Source organism: Papio anubis, chromosome 5 (genome assembly GCF_008728515.1).
Source record: "Papio anubis isolate 15944 chromosome 5, Panubis1.0, whole genome shotgun sequence".
In the NCBI taxonomy this organism is placed as follows: domain Eukaryota; kingdom Metazoa; phylum Chordata; class Mammalia; order Primates; family Cercopithecidae; genus Papio; species Papio anubis.
Genome location: NC_044980.1, coordinates 87,380,670 through 87,393,435, shown reverse-complemented (window position 1 = coordinate 87,393,435; position 12,766 = coordinate 87,380,670). Strand labels below are relative to the sequence as shown.

The window sequence follows — 12,766 nt, the reverse complement described above, 5'->3', positions numbered from 1 at the left end:
CTATGATTATCTCTTTGTTGAATTTCTCATTGAGATCATGAATTATCTTCCTGCTTACTTTGTATTGTTCATCTGTGTTCTTTTGTATCTCACTGAGTTTTTTTTAATATCATCATTTTAATTTTTTTTCAGGAATTTTATTGGTTTCCTTTTTGGTGGAATCTTTTGCTGGAGAATTACTGTGTTCCTTTACAGGTGCCATGTTTTCTTGCTTTTTCACCTTTCTTGTGTAGTTATGTTGCTATCTGTGTATCTGGTGTAACAGTCACTTCAAATTTTGTGAATTGGTTTTCATAGGGAAAGACTTTTTTCTATAGTTGTATCTATAGTGTAGTTTGGATCGAGTGCTTTAGTTTTGCCAGATGTGAGCACATTGGTGTAGTCTCCATATGATTTCTTCATCTGTAGTCATCCACAGTGTTATCTTTGAGTTTGTCAGTGGCTTAGGCTGCATTTGTTAGTGGAGGCTATAATGAAGCATTGCTGGGGATGTGGACACAGGCGGGTGGTCCTTGGGCAGCAGTGGTGGTGGCAGCAGGCTGTGCATGCTGGTTCTTGGGTCCCTGGGCAATATACATGGACACCAGTCATCGCAGGTCTGGGTAGGCCAATCCCTGTGCCTCCTGGTGGCTTGCTTGGGTGCCAGCAGTGACAGTAGTGGGGTGAGTGGGTCCTCAGGTCTCTGGGTGGTGTGCATGGTGTTGGCAATGGCAGTACTGGTTGTGGGCCAATCCTCGGGCCCCCAAGTATCAAACATGGGTGCCAGCAGTGGTGGAAATAGGCCGAGCAGGCCAAGTGGCACATGTGGGTGGTTACCAGCAGTGGCAGCTTGACATGCTCATTCTTTGATCCCCCTAGTTGTTTGCATAGGTGCTCCTGGTAGCTGGTGTGATGGGTCGATCCACAGATTCTCAGATGATGTGCTGGGGCCCCATCAGCAGTGGCAGTTGGCAGAGTGGGTTGTCCTAGGCCCCCAGATGGTGTATTTGGGTACTTGGTTGGTGAATGGGTGGGTTGATCCCCATGTTCCTGGATGACAAGTGTAGGTGGCATTGCCAGAGACTGCATGCAGGGCTAACCTGTTCTTAGGCCCCTGATGATGGGTGTGGGTGCCAGCTGTGGTGAGTGAGGCAGGTCTGTTCACAGGCATCATATCAGCGTGCTCAAGTGCCTGTTGCGGGGGCCAGGTAGTCCTGTTATCAGTCCTCTCGATGGTGTGCACAGGCACCAGGAGTGTTGGACAGGGATGGGTTGATACCCATTCTCCCTGGCAGTGCACTTGGGCTCTGGTGGCATTGCTAGTAGTCAGAGTGGGGTAGGCCTCTCCTCAGGCCCCCCAATAGTTCCTGTAGGCTCTGGCTGCAGCACACAAGGCGGTCTGATCCCCACGTCCTTGTATTGTGCATTTACACAGTGGTGGTGGGTGGGGTAGGCCTGTCTTCAGGCTTCCAGATGGTGCTTGTGGGCACCAGTGGCAGGCAGAGTGCATCTATCCTTAAGCCTTGGGACAACCCCCAGTAGACCAGGGTCAGGCCTCCTGAAGCCACATGCAAGTGTATGACGATGCTGCTGCTGGGCAGAATTTGAAACACACAGAAACTCTGTGGGGCAGGGTTTCTGCCAGTGACAGAGGCCCCAGACAGGTGGCTGTCAGGATCTGAGGAGCTCCTTCTTTGGTTCCTTTTGTCCCCAGCGTGGGCTCCCTGGTGCACTCCACCTCCTACTTCTCAGGATGTAGGACACTGTGTAGGTAAGAGTGCTGGCCACCTAGTTGCATTGTTGACTTCAGCTGGCATCATGACACTTCAGCCCTCTGGGTGGACAAGAATATCAGTGGGGCTCCTGGCTTGTGGATATCCAAGGACTGTTGGGCCCCAGAGCAGGATGTAGTCTGGTAGTGTCTGGGCTCTTGAAATGGCACCGTGCTGCAGCCTCTTGGGTGCCAGCAGATTATGTAGTACTCAGCGTGTACTCTGTCTTTGGAATAATGCCATTGAGTGGACTCTAGGCAGCTTTCTAAACTAGTCTCTGGGCCTGTGAGGACTAAGGGGCTCTCCTGCGGCTAGGATTGCAGGAATTCATGGTGGGAATGTGAATCTGTGTAGACCTCTCTTTTGTTTTTCCCATTCGTAGTGGGTAGTTTCTCCAGACTCCCAGCCAGTTCCATTTGAGCCAGCTGCTTTGCTTCTCTGTGTTTGCTTGCCTCAGAGATTCCCTGTCACTTTTGAATTGTAATGTTCTCTCTTAGATGGCCTATTCGATATGTGATTATCTGCTCACTGTTTTAGTCCTTTGTGGAAGAGTTGAGTGCCAAGCACCTCTAAGTCAGCCTTTTTGAAGCCCCCTTCTTCCAGGGTTTTTTTTTTTTTTTTTTTTTTTGAGACAGGTTCTTGCTCTGTTGCCCAAGCTGGAGTGCAGTGGCACAATCTCAGCTCACTGAAACCTGCGCTTTCCATATTCAATCAATTCTCCTGCCTTAACCTCCTGAGAGTAGCTGGGAATACAGGCGCCTGCACCACGCCTGGCTAATTTTTGTATATTTAATAGAGACGGGGTTTTGCCATATTGTCTGGGCTGGTCTCAAACTCCTGACCTCAGGTGATCTGTCCAGCTTGGCCTTCCAAAGTGCTGGGATTACAGGTTGTGAGCCACAGCGCCCAGCCTCAGGGTATTATCTCTTTATTATATTTGTTGCAGATATTTTTCCAGGATAATCTTTTAAATATGCAATTATAGGTGTTTTAAAACAAGATTTGACATATGGTTGTATAGCAAACGTAACTGACGTTTTTTTCTCCTATGTACCCTTGTAGAAAATGCTCTCCCCATTTATATTTCTAATAATTACGACACTAAGGACAATGAACCTCTTCAGATCTTCAAAGTGAATATGACTTAATTATTGTAATTTAGAAGGAGAAAATAGAGAAATGTTCATAGTTGTGAGAGTTCCCTAAAATAATAAAAGTTGCTAGTTTGAGTAAATATGAGCATCGTATTAATTATAGCTATTAATGTGTTCCTGGATCTGTTTTATACGTTTTTCCAAGGTTTGGGGAAGCTGAAATGTATTTTTCAGTCTTAAAATGTTGTATTAATTATATGGTTGCTCTTTTGTAGGCTGTCAGATACAACTGCGTTAGAATAGATAAACAACCAGTGTACAATGTAGAGGTAAGGGACTTGGAACAGCATTGGTGATGGCGGCAAAGAAGAAGTTTGTGTTTTGTTACTGTTAGTTATTTTGAATAAAAGTAATGTGTTGTATGCACAATTAGAAGTAATGTGTTGTATGCACAAATAAAGAAATACAGTTTCTCTAATCAGAAATGATAAAAATATTCTGTCAAAACGCCAAACAGTTTTCCATATAATAGTAAAAAATGATCACAAATATTAGCAACACACCTCGTGCTTATGACAGGTGAAATATACATTCCTGTTCTCGTGTTTCATAACTTTCATAATGACTACTTTTAGATTAAAATTTTTTGGTATGATATTTACAAAAGTGTATTTATTTTGTTATTTAAAGAACATGATACCTTTATTTTACATACTTTCATTTCAGAACAAAATAAACCCACAATACATATATCCAGTCCATTGTTAAATTAGGGAGGGAATGGGGCTTGAGGCCCTTGTTTCCTTATTTATTCTTCTAAACTGGATTTTTTAATTCCATGTAGTCTTTTAGAGTATTTTTGACTCAAATTATTCAAAGTAGTTACTTTTATTATTAAGAATAGTTTGACCAACGGGAATGTGTTTTGTGAAGCTCTTAGAGTTATATAAATACACATCCTCAGAGTGATTTTATGATTCTCCCAATCAGTTTTCGCTTTTTGCAAATGTTGCTTGTGCTTGATGATATCTTAACATTTAAAAGATATTTTAATAGGGTTCATTTTTAAGTTTAAAAGAAAACCAAAAAATAATTTTTCACTAAAGAACTATGTCGTTGTAGCTCTTTCTCTTTTTTATCAACCAAACTCTGCAAATTCCTATTAAAGGTTTTATTTTAGAGGCAATATTTTCCCTTACTACTGAAGGCAACAGAAAATAATTAATATAACAAGTAATAGAACACATTCATACATATCATCCTCTTTGCACTACATAATCTCATCCAGCAGCAAGGCCAGGAATTATATTCATTTCACAGATGAGGAAATTAAAATTTGTTACTAGGCCGGGCGCGGTGGCTTACGCCTGTAATCCCAGCACTTAGGGAGGCCGAGGCAAATGGATCACCTGAGGTCAGGAGTTCGAGACCAGCCTGGTCAATATGGTGTAACCCCGTCTCTACTAAGAACACAAAAACTAGCTGGGCATGGTGGCACGCATCTGTAGGCCCAGCTATTCAGGAGGCTGAGGCAGGAGAATCACTTGAACCTGGGAGGCGGAGGTTGCAGTAAACCGAGATCGCACCACTGCATTCCAGCCTGGGTAACAGAGTGAGACTCCGTCTCAAATAAATAAATAAATAAACTTCTTACTAATTCAAGATTTGATTGCAAAATTTTATCGTTCTTTTCTCTGAATCATATAATCTTTCCTTTCTTAGGTTAAAAATACTGAATTTCCCAGAGGTGTATTAAATTTAATTGAAAGCCTCATAGAAGGACAGTTTTTTAAAGAAGCAATTGAGGAACTTTCCACTTTGCAGGCACATTATATCCCTCCTGTATGCATTCTTCATGCCCTTCTAGAGAACGTTCTACAGGTAAGAGCAGCCTTAAGGATTTATAATCTTTTTTTCAAAGAATGTTAAAATGTGAACATTTTCTCATTTTTTGTATGTTTACAGTTTCTCTGTTCAGTGTTTTTTTTTCTTCATTTTACTAGTGCAGTACCCATTTATTACCACTCTTCTGTTTTCCAGCTATATACTAGGTACTACTCTTAGTGCTTTAGTTAATTATTTTCTCAGGATTTCTAAGATAATTTTGTTTTGGGGAAAAAGGTTATCTAATTTTTCTCACGGCAGTAAAGTATCAAATATAAAACTCAGATTACAGTGATCTAGAATTACATTTGGTAAATTACTCCATTAGTACATTGACGATTGTAATTTTTATTTATAGTATACATAATGAACATACTCTTTGTTTAAAAAGAAAAAGAGACAAGGTCCCTCTCTGTCGCCCAGGCTGGACTGCAGTGGTGTGATCATGGCTCACTGTGGCCTCAACGTCCTAGGCTCAAGTAGTCCCTCTGCTTCAGTCTCCCAGGTAGCTGGCACTATAGGCGCGTGCCACCGTGCTTGACTAATTTTTAAATTTTTTGTAGAGATGGAGTCTTGCTGTGTTGCCCATGCTGGGAACATATTCAAACAGTGTAAACCAATAGAAGCAAATATTCAAAGATAGCTTTCTAATCATGCCCTTCACCAAGGTGCTAATTTGATAACATAACAGGCATCAGTTTTTTCAGGCATGTTATGTTGGTGATAAGTAAGCATGTTGCATGAATAGTTTCTTACCTTTAGTTCCTTTCAGGTAACATTTGAGACCTCTTAAATCTCATTATAATTGTGAAAAGGAAAATGAATATTTCATCTAAGGTAGTGTTAATAGAAGGGATTACCCAGTGTATAGATAGAGTCATCCCGTGCTATCACAGGATATTGGTTTCAGGACCTTTGTGGATACTGAAATCTGCGCGTAAGTCCTGCAGTTGGTTCTTCAGAGCCTGCACTTATAGGAAAAGTCAGCCCTCCACATACGAAGGTTTTACATCCTGTGAATACTATATTTTTAAAGGTTTTCTTTTAGAGGTAATTGTAAAATTTTCCCTTACTACTGGGGAAAAATTTTTCCTTCACTACTGAAGGCAATAGAAAATAATTCATACAATAACTAATAAGATGCATTCATACATATCATCCTCTTTGAGCTGCATAATCTCATTTAGCAGCAAGGGCAGGAATTGTCTTTATTTTACAGGTGAGGAAATTAAAACTTCTTACTAGGCCGGGCACTGTGGCTCGTGCCTGTAATCCCAGCACTTTGAGAGGCCAAAGCCTCCCAAATACGGAATACTGTATTTAGTTGCAGATGTGGAACCTATGGATGTGAAGGGTAGGCTACATTTATTGGAAAAAATTCATGTGTAAGTAGACCCGCGCAGTTAAAACCTGTTATTCAGGTATCAGCTATACATAGAGTGTACCTCTTGGTTGCTTTATTTAATTAGCTAAACATCATGCTTCTATCTGCTTTCATTTGTCTAAACACATATATTTGGCAAGAAACTTAGGCCAGGGTTAGGCCAGGCATGGTGGCTTACACCTGTAATCCCAGCACTTTGGGAGACTGCGGCGGGCAGATCACAAGGTCAGGAGTTCGAGACTAGACTGGCCAACATAGTGAAACCCCATCTCTACTAAAAATACAAAAATTAGCCCGGCATGGTGGTGGGCACCTGTAGTCCCAGCTACTCTGGAGACAGAGGCAGGAGAATTGCTTGAACCTGGGAGGCGGAGGTTGCGGTTATCCAAGATTGTGCTACTGCACTCCAGCCTGGGTGACAGAGCCAGACTCCTTCTCAAAAAAGAAAGTTAGGCCAGAGTTACTGTTTTGGTTTTAGACTGAATTAGCAAGTGAAACTACTTTTAGCTATAGTGTTTTATTTGTTTGTTTATTTTTAAATAATAGGATAACATAGATACATTTTCTGGTCGATACTTTCATATATTGTCAGCTCTTCTTCACCTGCATCCTCCTTGGAAGTCTCCAGCCATGTCAAGATATTATTTAGAGTTGTTTCAGTGTCCAACTTGTATGAAAGGAGCATGGTCTTTAGTAGAAGTCCTTATCAGGTAAGGAATTTCACATTTGACGATGCTACATTTCATTGAATAATTGTTATGCTAAGTATTTTTTTAAGATACTGATGAAAGAAGTATCTTTCTACTTTTGGAAAAGTGTGTGTAGTGTATTTTGCAAATACAAATATGTATTGTATTTATTGCAAAACTTATGAAAAGGCAAGTCTGTATTGGTCATGTTTTTCAGTCTGTTTACTAAAAAAATAAAAAGTGAATGCATGAAATGGACTCACTAGAAAGCCAAATCATTATTATTTTTAACAAAATATAAATTTGCATATTGTTTTTTAAATGAAGAAAATTAATTTATGGAATATGCATATCATCAGTTTTTGTCACCAAAAGTATAGACATTTGTAACTATAGTATCTATTTTAGTGCTTCAGTTATTTCTTTTTCAGCTAGAAATTTGAATTTTAAAACAGAACTTAATATTTCCTAAAAATGTCATCTCTTTCATGCTTCTGCACATGCTGTCACTGCCTAGACCTTCCTCTGTCTTTCAGATGTTATTGTCTCCAGAAATTCTGTTTCACCTTCTTTCTCCCTAACAGAAAATGTTTTCCCCTTGCTATTCAAATAACTGTATTTGATAGCCCTTATTCTTCTGGGAAGATCTTATCTTTTTCTGAGACAAGAGTCTTGCTCTGTCGCCCAGACTGGAGTGCAGTGGCCTGATCTTGGCTCACTGTAACCTCTGCCTCCCAGGCTCAGGCAATTCTTATGCCTTAGCCTTCCAAGTAGCTGGAATTACAGGCATGTGCCACCACGTCCAGCTAATTTTTGTGTTTTTTTTATTTTTAGTAGAGATGGGCTTTTACCATGTTGGTCAGACTGGTCTCTAATTGCTGGCCTCAAGTGATCTGCCTGACTTGGCCTCCCAGAGTGCCGGGATTACAGGAGTAGACCACCATGCCTGACCGGGAAGATCTTTTTTTTCTTAATCTAAATGTCCAGTTTCAGGAGGTTCATAGTAGAGAAAGGACACCTGACCAGCCATGCAAAGGCTAGACCTCTGGTTAGCTCTTTGAGATCATAAAGATTCACATACCATCTTGGTTGTGATATATTTATAGTGAGCTAATCAGTTAACCCGCATGTATTTATTCATTCTTTTAACAAATTCTTGAGTACTTATGGAGAGCCAGACACTGTACTACATTTTAGGGATTAAAAAGATGATTTAAATAACAGTTCCTGCACTTTAAAAGTGACTGAGATGTAAACACAATACCAGCACAAAAGTACAAGCCCAACAGTATGAGCCCAGCATAGGTATATGATGTGAGAAAATAGAGTTTATGTGGCTGACATCCTTTATAATTTCCAAATCTATTCCTTTCTTCACTGTCAATTGTCTTTATTTTAAAGTTCCCATTGCTTCTTATGTAAACTATTGCAGTAGCTGCTTTATTGATCTTGGGTCTACTTTTTTCCTTTTTTCTTGCAAAGTACTCCCACAGTATGCTCTTTCCAAAGTGATCTTGTCATTTCCCATGTTAAAGTCCTTCATTGACTCACATACATTGAACTACCTATAGAAGATGGTTCAAATTTCTTAGCGAAATACGTAAGACCCTTCATGAGTTAGCCCTTATATATGTCTCAGTTCTTATCTTCACCACTTTACTGAGTGTGTCCAATCATTCTCCGTATCCTGTCTTTTGCTCTTATGTTTTCCAAATTTCCTAGTTTTTTTTTTTTTTTTTTTTTTTTTTTAAGACACTCTGTTGTCCAGACCGGAGTGCAATGGCATAATCGCGACTCACTGCAGCCTGAAACTCCCAGCCTCAGCCTCCTGAATAACTGAGACTATAGGCATGTGCTCCCATGCCTGGCTGGTTTTGTATTTTTTGTAGAAATGAGGTCTTACCATGTTTCCCAGGCTGGTCTCCAACACTTGAGCTCAAGCTTTCTGCCCACCTCAGCCTCCCAAAGTGCCAGGATGAAAGGCATGAGCCACCATGCCTGACTGCTTCACTTTGCTTCTCTTCTCTCCTCTGCCCTCTCTCCTGTCTCCTCTCTCTCCTCTCCCTTCTCCTCCCCCATCCCCTCTCCTCTTCCCTCCCCTCCCCCATCCCCTCTCCTCTTCCCTCCCCTCCCCCGTCCCCTCTCCTCTTCCCTCCCCTCCCCTGTCACCTCTCCTCTTTCCTCCCCTCCCCTCCCCTCTGCCTTGCCCCCTTCTCCCCTGCCCCTACTCCTCTCCTCCCCTCTCCTCTCTCTTCTTTTTCTCTTCTCTTCACTTTTGTTCCTTTCCTTTTTCCCTTTTCTTTTCTCTTCTTTCCTTTCCTTTTCGTTTTTGAATCTCACTGTCACCAAGAACAGAGTGCAGTGGCAGGATCATAGCTCACTTCAGTCTTGAACTCCTGGGTTCAGGCCATCCTCCTGCCTCAGCCTCCTGAGTACCTGGGACTGCAGATGGCCCCCACCATACCTGACTAATATTTTTGTTGTTGTTTTGGTTGTAGTTTGCTTGTTTGTTTTTTGAGAAGTTTCGCTCTGTTGCCCAGGCTGGAGTGCAGTGGCGCAATCTTGGCTCACTGCAACCTCCGCCTCCTGGGATCAAACTATTCTCCTGCCTCAGCCTCCCAAGTAGCTGGGATTACAGGCATACACCACCACGCCTTGCTACTTTCTTTTTTTTTTTGTATTTAATAGAGATGGGGTTTCACCATGTTGGTCAGGCTGGTCTTGAACTCCTGACCTCAGGTGATCCACCCGCCTCCGCTTCCCAAAGTGCTGAGATTACAGGCATGAGCTACTGCACCAGACCTACCTGACTAATTTTTAAATTTTTTGTAGAGGTGAAGTCTCCCTGTGTTGCCCAGGCTGGTTTCAAATTCCTGGGCTCAAGCAGTCCTCCTACTTTGGCCTCCCAAAGTGCTGGGATTACAGAAATGGGCTACCATGCTCAGCCATAGTTTTCCCTTAAAATGCAACTCTGCTGCCACTTTCTTACTCTTGCCCTTTCTTTTAAGTTTGTCGCTCACATCAGTCCTGTGACTTTATTAAGGATAGTTGCTCAGTCTTGTTTTTCTTTCTTTAAACTTTCCTCTTACAGAAGATGTTCAGTCTTAAATATCTCCATCCTTAATATCTAATATAATGCCTGGAATATAAGTGCTTAATAAATGGATGAATTTATTGATGCTACAGGCAATAGATTTTGGGCAGCTTAAAAATAGACTTTTAAACAAAAATATCCAGATTTCATTTCAAAATAATTGGGTGCTGGGGAGGTGCTTGGCGAAGTGGTAGGAATATAAATGAGCTAAGGGATACTGGTCTCTCTACTTTTGTATATATTTGAAATATTCCATAATACATAGAGAAACATAAGTTCTCTATCTGACAGTTTTCAGAAAGACTGATTAACTATATGGGCATGAAGGATCTTATAGACAGGTTGAATATTAAATAAATTGTTAAATTTAAAGCTACTAAGGACTCTCCTGAGAATGTTGTATTAAAAAAGAAGACAGGGAAAGTGGAGACAGAGGTAGAAAGTTACCGGTGCATTGTTGATATAATCAATAAGAAAGGTGGGAGATTGTAATAAATATTGTTACCTAGACACTACTTCATAAATCTTAAAAGTTCTGAGTAATCTTCTGTTCTCTTTAAAAATATATTATAGAAGTGTGCTGTCTGACCCACTAGCCACTAGCCATATCTATTTATATTTAAATTTTATTCAGACTAAGTAATTAAAAATTTGGGTCCTTGGGTATACAAACCATATTTCAAGTGTCTAGTAGAACATATACATCATCACAGAAAGTTCCGTTGGAGAGGACTGCTCTAGAAGACAGGAAGAAAACAAAATAATGAATTTTAAAAACTCTAAAAAAAGTAGCCCTAAATAATCTTCGTTTACTAACTAATGAAAAAGAAAGTAATCTTGGGTAAGAAAGAGAAGGATTCTGGCTAGTATTCCAGCAATATTCTAGAAGGAGAAATATTTTGTTCACAGATTACTTACGGAATTGCTTGTATGTTATTGATTGTTGGGTTCATGTTTTTCAGGTCTTGCCTTTTCAATGAAAGCTTTTGTCATCAAATTTCAGAAAATATTGGCTCCAAGGTGCTCCACCTGACGCTGCTCAAATTTTTCTTTAATTTAATTGAAAGTGAAGTACAATATCTGAGTCAAAAGTAAGTTTTAATTGCAAAAATAACACTTTTCTAAATTTCTGTTGTTTTTATGCACCATTTTTTTTACAATTATTAAAAATATTTTTCTAAAAAGTCACCTTGTTTTATATTTTAAAGTAGATTTGTTTTTAAAACATATTTTCAGATACTCTCAGTGGGAGTGAAGGTTTATATGCCCGTTTAAAAAAATTTCCTCAGTTCACTTCCACTGTTAATTTGGATGGATATAAAAGTGTTTTCATTTTTTAGGATTTAAAAAAAATTCTTTAGTAATTGAATGCTAAGTAGAAAACTACACCAATTTTAAACACTGAGCCTACAATGATAAGTTTTACTCCTGCTCTAAAACTTGCAGATAGATTACTGTGTATATATACATTGTCAATGACTTATTGAACTGAGGCCATTTTTTATATTTTGTCCTTTATTATAATTGTTATAATCTTTATATTTTATGATCTATGTTCAAAAATTGCTAGCATTTTTTTTTGACAGAGATGTCAAGTAATTGTCGTGATCAAATTGGCTTAAAGGTACACTTTTTGTTTATATTTTAATTAGGTTGTATGACTGGTCAGATTCTCAGAATCTGAAAATAACAGGAAAGGCAATGCTTCTTGAAATTTTTTGGTCAGGAAGTGAAACCTCTGGGCTTTTGACCAAACCAGTAAATATGCTTTTGGAATGGACTATATATTCTCACAAGGAAAAATGCAAGTCTAATGATGTAAGTAGGATTAATTTATAGATGAATAGTCTATGGAAAAAGCACTTTGAATTATTTACCTTTTCCTCTCCCCTTTTTTCTTTGGATCACTTGAAAACAATTAAAATGTACCCAAATATATCATTGTTTTCTATTTAACTTATCTAGTCTTAAGGTAAAAGGCCCTTGGAGACTGGTTCCTTCATCATCTCATGTTTGCATGTAGTAGCTAGTGAGTTATTTGATAGTTACTGCTAAGAAATCTCTAGTTACTAACCTTTCTAGATTTTTTACTTTTGTACAATTTGATTCCTGAAGAACTTAAGATTTAAAAATAAATGAGTCAATCCATACAATTTTGGGGGAGTACTAATAAATACTAATATGTATTAGTATTATTAGTATTATTTTAAAACTACCTTTTTTGATGTTGAGTTATTTTCTGAAATATTTCTTTATAAGTCGATTTTGCCTGTCATTAGAAATTTAACATATAGTGATTCATTTAGTGTATTATCCATCTCATGGATAACAGTGTATAGCAACACAACTGTGGCACATTTTGGTTGCATAATAAATATTAGTCACCTTTTTCCTTTTCAGAATGATCTCCCTTTGGAAATATATTGTCTACTTTTTTGTGTTATTCATTTCTGCTCTTTTAATTTTTTTTTTTTTTACTTTCTCTTCTATCTTCTTGAATCTTTTTTTATTTTTAGTCTTCATTTCTAGTACATACACTTAATATAAATTACCTATTGAGTACAACTTGACATTCATTTCATAGTTTGATACTTTACCCTAGAGTGCTCTGTTTTTTTCAAAGTATTTTCTATTGTTAATTTTGATTTCCCTCTTTGATCCAAGAGATATTTTTAAAAGGTGTTTTAAGATTTCTAAATAGATGGGTTTTGTTTGTTTGGCTGTGTTTTTTTTTGGTTAGTTTCTAATAGTGAATTATAGTTAAAGAATGCACCTTATGCAATTTCTGCTTTCTGAAATTTACTGAAGTTCTCTTTTTGGCTCCATATAAGACTAGGAACCAGAATGTATTTTTTCTGTTGGGTTGGATC

At 38.9% G+C, this 12,766-nt stretch overlaps 1 protein-coding gene across 5 annotated transcripts in view; it reads left to right on the top strand.

Moving 5' to 3' along the window:
• The window catches only part of SLF1 (SMC5-SMC6 complex localization factor 1), a 76,629-nt gene that overhangs the window by 39,459 nt on the left and 24,404 nt on the right, over positions 1 to 12,766 (top strand). For 4 of the 5 annotated variants that reach the window (XM_021940180.2, XM_021940179.2, XM_017960280.3 and 1 more), the window contains 5 exons: positions 3,121 to 3,174; positions 4,568 to 4,726; positions 6,660 to 6,823; positions 10,859 to 10,987; positions 11,549 to 11,714. In XM_021940180.2, coding sequence (XP_021795872.2) covers positions 3,121 to 3,174; positions 4,568 to 4,726; positions 6,660 to 6,823; positions 10,859 to 10,987; positions 11,549 to 11,714 — 672 coding nt within the window. The remainder of the gene's footprint in view (positions 1 to 3,120; positions 3,175 to 4,567; positions 4,727 to 6,659; positions 6,824 to 10,858; positions 10,988 to 11,548; positions 11,715 to 12,766) is intronic. The other variant, XM_021940178.2, reaches the window with a different exon arrangement.